This window comes from Colossoma macropomum, unplaced genomic scaffold (assembly GCF_904425465.1).
Source record: "Colossoma macropomum unplaced genomic scaffold, Colossoma_macropomum, whole genome shotgun sequence".
In the NCBI taxonomy this organism is placed as follows: Eukaryota; Metazoa; Chordata; class Actinopteri; order Characiformes; family Serrasalmidae; genus Colossoma; species Colossoma macropomum.
In genome coordinates, this window is record NW_023494810.1 from 20,412,510 (window position 1) to 20,419,640 (window position 7,131).

At 41.1% G+C, this 7,131-nt stretch overlaps 1 protein-coding gene across 1 annotated transcript; it reads right to left on the reverse strand.

Moving 5' to 3' along the window:
- Positions 1 to 223: 223 nt before the first annotated feature.
- zc3h11a (zinc finger CCCH-type containing 11A) lies at positions 224 to 6,643 on the reverse strand. The gene is made up of 17 exons (XM_036559284.1): positions 6,520 to 6,643; positions 4,765 to 4,826; positions 4,466 to 4,590; positions 4,101 to 4,220; positions 3,896 to 4,019; positions 3,581 to 3,775; positions 3,436 to 3,504; positions 3,281 to 3,361; positions 3,077 to 3,160; positions 2,914 to 2,982; positions 2,702 to 2,806; positions 2,080 to 2,604; positions 1,921 to 1,988; positions 1,297 to 1,810; positions 1,028 to 1,194; positions 793 to 923; positions 224 to 522 (listed from the first exon to the last, which is right to left on the reverse strand). Exons 3-17 carry the CDS (start codon positions 4,523 to 4,525, stop codon positions 306 to 308), a joined length of 2,529 nt encoding a protein of 842 aa, XP_036415177.1. The 5' UTR covers positions 4,526 to 4,590; positions 4,765 to 4,826; positions 6,520 to 6,643; the 3' UTR covers positions 224 to 305.
- Positions 6,644 to 7,131: the final 488 nt, after the last annotated feature.

Here is a 7,131-nt window from a genome sequence, read left to right on the forward strand (position 1 = left end):
CTGAATTTCTCTCCATCTTCACACAAGCTATTGATAGTGAACATACTGAATATGCAGAAATTCAATATATAAACATTTAAATTTAAACATTAAAAATAATCTAAATAGTAAAGAAAACTAAAACAGGACACTGATTCAAATTTTGAAATAAAACTTTTAACTTTAAAATAAAGTTAAATCATGATAAGCTCATTAAGAAGTCAAACAATTTTAAAAGTTTACAGTCCGTTCTATCTTAGGTGGCAGTGGATTAGGGCTGGGGTATACAGAGCTTAATGTAATTCCATGATTTCCTGAGCTCAGGCCTAGCCGTCAATCATTTCTGAGAGCTCTAGCAGGAGATCATCCTCGCCCTTGCCAGGGTCCAGCTCCATCTCATCCTCCAACTTGTCATCAGTGAATTCATCCAACAGGTCCTCAAAGTCATCCACCATGGAGGAGCTTCCTGGATTAGTAGCAGCGCGAGCAGAAACCAAACTCTGCCGACGTGCCCGAGACAGGGTCGGTGTTTTAACAACAGGACTACAAGAAGTGAAGTGGAAGAAGGTGGGGGAAAAGCATTGAGACACTCCACACATTTTTTTTTCTTTTCTAAATTTTCCCCCCAATTTAGTCATATCCAATTCCATCCCACAAGCTAGGACACCTCCAACCACACGATACCACCAGCGCGAAGACGTGAAGGCTAATACAAGCTTCCTCCGAAGGATGGAAGCCTGCCACCGCATCTTTTTTAACTGTCGTTAACGCAGTGTTGGACAGCTTATAAACAAATCAGAAAACATGCCATACCTTTGTGGGACAGAGAGAGTCTCAGTCACTGGCGACATAGTTTTGCTGGGAAGGTTTATGCCGTCTTCCACAAGAGATGACATTTGTTGGGTACCAGCGCCAACTTCTGAACTGCAGACCGTAGCAGTCGACTAAGGAGTGAAAACAGTAGCAAGTCAACAATGTTTGTCAGCAGTGTGAATCCATTACTTGACAGTACTTCATGAGTTCTCTGCAGTAGTAATAGATGCTTCACCTCGATGTGCTTGCAGGGCGGCTGAATTTCAGGTGCTGGGATAGCATTAAGAGGTTTCACTGCAGCAACAGCAGAGCAATGACTCCCTGCAGTTTTCCTCTTCTGGCCAAGTTTTACCTGAGCAGCTGGCTTCATCACAGAAGGTTTCACATTCAACTTGGGCCTCACTGAAATTCAGATACAACCACACATTGTCAAATATGTTTAAATACAGAACTTTCTGTAGTTGATTTAGTACATATGATTATGTACTTCATAATGAACAGTACCTTTCGTTTCCATGACTTTGCTTGGGGACGTTTTGGGGGCTTCTTGATTCTTCTCCATTTGTGGCTCCTGCGAGTTGGAGCCTGGAGAAACCGCCACTTCTGCTGCTTGCCTATGAGGAGCTACTGTAGGTGACAGCTTCAGTTTCTTTGGATTTGGGATGAGAGAGTTCTCCTCGGCTTGTGCCTCTGGAGACATCTTCTCTGGTATTACCACAGGCACAGGAGGGGAGGGCTGGGGTTTGATGCCAAGACGCTGTCGTACAGAAGGCTTTGCTTGGTCTGAGAACTCTGTGGATAGTGGGGCTGCTGCAGGTCCAGTTATGCGCGATCTGATTACAACAGGAGGCTTCTCCTCAGAAAGTGCTGGGGTTGATTTCTGACCAGGTTGGTCTGGCTGGCTGGTAGATAGGGCCTGATTCTCCTGCTGCTTGCGAAGTTTTTTCTCTCGCATGATCTCCTCAAAGGACTTTACCGTAACACCTTGGCTCGAGGGGTCACTTTTTCCATTGGCAGACTAAATAGGTTAAAAAATAAATAAATAAATAAATGAATTGTATAATTGCATCAAGTACACAGAAATTATATTCAAGTAAAATGACTATTAAAAGTATAATCCATCCTTGCCTCTGCCACATGATCCACTTTCTTCTCAGAATCTTGTGACTTCTTCAAGGGAATGGTTGAAGCGGCTGCTATAAAAACACAGTTTATCTTTAGAATGAATTTAAAATCTTAATTTCTATAACAACAAATGACTAAGAAAAACAACTTATTTAAACATACATGTGTTCTTGCTGATGCGAAGAATTCGCCTCTTCACAGCCACATCATTTGAACTAACGGTGTTGTCACTTGAAGTGTCCTGGGCCTGTGCTTGTGCTTGCATCCTTGCAGCTTTTTCCTTGCGAATCTCATCGAGGGTCTTCACTCTGACCTCCCCTGACTGAGCAGCTACTTTGACTGCTACAGCATTTTCAAGGCCTTCAGTTCTCTCTGGGCTGGAACTACCTTGCTGAGACACCCCCTTGTCCTCCTGCAGCTTTTTCTTCTCATGCAGGAGCTCAGAGAAGGTCTTTACTTGCGGTCCACTCACAGGCCTGTTCCCTTTTTTGGTGGAGCTTTTTACTGGCACCTCCATTACAACTCTGACACCTTTACGCTGCAATTGGGACTTAGTAGCCTTCTCTTTGCGGATCTCTTCGAGAGTTTTGATCCGGATCTCCCCAGATGGCTTTGGCTCAGTGTTAGGTGACTTGGGTGCGGTGAGGTCAGGGGCTGTTCCAAGTCTTTCATGCACAGGTTTTACAGCTAATGAAGTAGATATTAAAAGTGGTTTAAGTGCAACATAAAGATGCACAGCAGTTGCAATGTGTCATGGATAAAATGAATAAGAACAGTGACTTACCTTTCTGAGGAGGCATATCTGGGTTGTTCTGAGGCGAGCCTACAAATCCACCAAGGCGCTCAGCAAGGCTCGCTTTCAGACAAAGGTCACCTTCCACAGGGATGTCTAAACAAAGCAAAATACGCTTCCTCAAAAAATGCTCTGAATAGGTGTCTATTTAGACCATACAGTTGAATAGTAGAAGGGGTGTTGTAATAAAGCTTAGAAATTACCTCTGTTAAGTCTTTTTCCAAGCCTGTCAGTGACTTTCCTTTTTCCAGGGTCCTCCAACACAGAAGACTCTGTAAGAGAGAACATGAATGCATCAAAACACATAGAACATAAACAGCGTATTGTATATTACAAAAGTGCTAAATCAGTTATTCCGTGGCATACCACTCTTGGTAGCAAGAGAAGCCAGCTGTGTGAGAGACTGAATATTTTCCTTCTCTGTGCCAGCTCCGTTGCTACTGGGATGGCCTAAAAATAAAATATACAAACAATTAACTGCACAATCAATACTTTTGACATGCACTGCATAAAGTATTATACACTCCAAAATATACTTGATAAGCAAAAACTGCATGACATTTGGCATACCAGCTCTTTTTAGATTGGCCTTCAGAGCTTTCCTTAACCTGATCTCCTCCAAGGTATTGATACCAAAGTTGAGAGAATCATCTGTGCAAAAAATACACTGAATTTAACAAATGTTTTAGTGTACAATGAGTAACAAAGAGCAGAAAGATTTTTACCTTTGCTAGAGTTCATAAGTTTCCTTGGAGAGACACTGGAAGCTTCATCTCCCTCTTCAGAGACCTGATCTACAAAACAGCAATGTTAACTTCCAAGCCTGCTTAGCATGTGAATACATTTTGTAATTGAGAAATCACTGATTACCATCTTCATCATCCTCATCGTCCACAGGATTAATGACTACTGGTGGGTGTGTAGGACTGGGGACACTCTCCTGAGTCTCCGACTTAATGACACCTCTTAGCTGGGGGTTGGTGGGGTTGGAAATGGGGGCCGTAGCAGATAAAACATGGTCCTCCTGTGGAGTCTCCTCATCTTTTTCCTTTCTTACAGCTGGCCCTGTGAGGTGAGACACATCATGACACTATGTGTGTGATCGTTGGTGTTTACAGTCACAAGAGCACAAAGGACTAGAGTTTATTTATTTTTTGGGAAATAAATAAAATAGCGATGTCATACCTTTGTCTGGGGGGACATACAGCCCATCAATCACACGTGGCTTCTCATGATGAAAAGCACAATGTGGTTTTTGGCAGCCACCCGGTTGGGTTTCCCAGTAACAAGGGATTTCTTTGCGGTTTTTCTGTGTGAAGCAGCAAAATGTATTAATCGATAATATAATGCCTTTAACACTCAAATCAGGAAAACGTTACTCAATACTCACTTTTATTTCCATGTGGCGAAACTTGCATACACTGCGGAAGCAACGGTTCTCCTGCCAAAGGCTGCACATAATCTCGCTACCCATGGCAGCCTCGCAGTGTCTGAAAGGGCAACTATCACCCTTTCAAAGAAAACAAATGTTAGAAAGTTTCCCCACACAAAGCTGAAGCTTTTTAGTTTAAACAACAATTTATGTTAAAAGTATAACTTGGAGGAAAACATATTGCCAACTTTCCACATAACTCAAAAGAATGTCTTTGCTAATCAGGTTCAGATTTTTTTTTTTAAGGTAACACAAAAAATACACATGAAGTACTTCAAGGCATTAATGTATTCTTAAAAGGCTTTTAACCCATTATAAACTACCTTGGTGCATGTTGAGTAGTAGTAGAAGTAGCAGTCATCTCCTTTGTTGGTCATGCTCATCACAGCCAGGCAATACTGCAGGTCAGGAACTCTTCAGTGCTTCTACAGGGCCCTTGGAAGCCTCCCTATTCAAATTGCAACAAGTCTATTTACATTCAGGCTCATTTTATGCCTACTAGCATTCAATGACTATGGAAGGATATAGTGAAACTAATATTTCATGAATATATGCCTCATGAATCAGAGATTTTCCTTTGTGTTTTTTTTTTGCTTTGTGTGAGAGAAATGTGTCCATTTACCTGCAGTGGATAAGACGTTTCCAGGTGCACGTCTTGAGGGTTGGCTCCAAGCTGTACGGATCCTGAAGGAACACTTGACCGATGAGTAAATATTGAACAGGATGAGAGACAGGCTACTTGTGGCCTAGGTTTTCTTCTCTGAGACCTGCTCCCCTTAAGACTGCTTTGTAACAAGTGATCGGTGGTGAAACAGTCCTTTGGTTTTGTTTTTTTTTCCTTTCTTTCTTTCTTTCTGTTTTTGTTTCCTCAACAAAGACAGGTGTAGAAAGTGTGGAGGGGGTTTGGGGAACAAATATCTTCAAACTAGAAGTCGCAGATGGAAGCCAAGGAGAATGAGAACGAAAATCTTGAGGGTGAGTGAGGGGTGGGGGGAGGAAATCTTCTAAATCTTCACACAGGGTGGTAATTTGAAGAAAAGTGGGAAAATTTAAACGAAGTAGAATTGGAAATTGCAGCAGAACTTTGAGAAGACAAAAAGCCCAATGTGAAAAAAATGCATGTGGGGCTGAAAAAGGGTATTCTTCAGGGAAAATATTTCCCTTTAAGCTGGCCTGCATCCAAAATCCAGTTATCTTCAGGACTGAAGAACAACTTGATGTACAACCTACATTTAAAAAGAAAACAAAAAACACTCCCCACATACTGTACAAAGTGGGTAAATGAGTGAGGAATGCATAAAACACCATGTCAGATATATTAGTGAGCAAAGCACTCAAGAGAGCCATGAAGATACAAATAACGCACACAATAAGAGTATGTTGTATCATTGTTAGGTACACAACACTGTATGGCACTTTCAGATTTACCAATCTTGAAACTTCCATGATCAATTAAAAGGTAGTAACGCTAATGCTCTTTTCAAATCATTCTAACTGAATCATGTTCAGCCGTCCGATGATTTGGAGCCCAGAGACACCGACACCATACTGGACAAATAAGGCAGGCTATCTAAAATGCCAGGCATGATTAATCTGTGCTACCAACAGCAACAGTGGAAATGAAAGAAAATATCTCTGAAACCACTGCAATGTTTGCTAGGTTAACGTCTTATCATTTTTTAATTAAACAAAACTTTCTACTTTGAATTAGCTAACTTACCTCATTTACTTGTACAGACATAGTGAAATATCCAAAGCAAAACGACATGTAGACCACGAAACAAAGATCAGGAAGACGGCTTTTTACGAGAATTACTGGACAAGTGCGTCTATCTTTAAATACACTTGCTATAGAACAACAAATTTTTAGTATTTTAGCACGTTAATTAACGTTAGTATTAAGACAAGCAGTAATGTTCTGGGATCACTTAAGCAAATCACGTTTATAACAATAAGTACTGGCCATAAAATGGACACATTAACAGTTTGGTGTTTTTCTGCTGACTTGGGCCTGTGTTACACAACGGCTAGATTTGTTAGCTAGCTAGCGAGTTAGCCATCGGTATCTGTGTCTAACAACGCAACCGTTCGCTGACAGGCCCTTCTTGGCTTGGTTGAAGTCGAGGCACATCACGATGACACTGGTGTCTAGGTCCGATATCAGATATTTAAGACGAGCAATCGGTTAAACAAATAAAATATTATTTACCTTGAGTCTTCTCAACGATACCAGCAGCTAGCTAGCTAGCAAGCTAACCTACATAAGCTAACCCAGCAAGCGCTGTTACTTAACTAGCTAACAAACTCAAGGAACAGTTACGCCTAAGAAATAATCATGTTAAATATACAGTTGATACAAATAAATCATAGAAATTACCAGTTCTATGGATTTGACTGTTTAAAACTTGATTTCATACAAGAGCACTGGTCGACGACGTTCCCGGCCTGCTTGTATAAACGGACAAAATGGCGGCAGCGCTTCACCACATACGGAAATGCCCCCCGACGGATTTAGATGGAAACACTTAAAGTGATAGAACTGGGCAAGAAGTTGAGAAACAAGCACATCAACCACTGAATGTGAACTTGAATTAGTTAACTAGAATAAACTATATATCCAAAAGTTTTCAGACATCTGCTCATCCAAAGTTTCTTCTAAAATCTAGAGTCTAAGTAGGCCGCGTTTATTACGTTTCAGACGCAGTCTATATTGTTGGCACTGATAACTGAGAGGAGAATTGCCGTTCAGTAATGTGCTCCGGATTGGTCAGACACTAGAAATCATAGTTTGCAAATGCTTAGACGTTTTACATAGAGGAATGCATTCATTTTCTGAACACAGAACAGCACAAAACATCACTTAACCTACATTTTTAAGCGTGTTTGCCAGGTTGAAGCGGTCAATACCCGCTTGTAAACAAATACACGTATCCTGAAATATGATTAGTTCTCATGATGAAATCGACCATAACTTCCTTATTACCCAGCC

Bases quoted from the DNA above. Each gene is read 5' to 3' on its own strand.
- zc3h11a (XM_036559284.1), bottom strand. From the start codon at position 4,525: ATGAGCATGACCAACAAAGGAGATGACTGCTACTTCTACTACTACTCA. The intron at 3,161-3,280 runs GTATGCCAAATG...TTTTATTTTTAG, and splicing joins GGCCAATCTAAAAAGAGCTG to GCCATCCCAGTAGCAACGGA. The intron at 2,605-2,701 runs GTAAGTCACTGT...CTACTTCATTAG, and splicing joins AGATATGCCTCCTCAGAAAG to CTGTAAAACCTGTGCATGAA.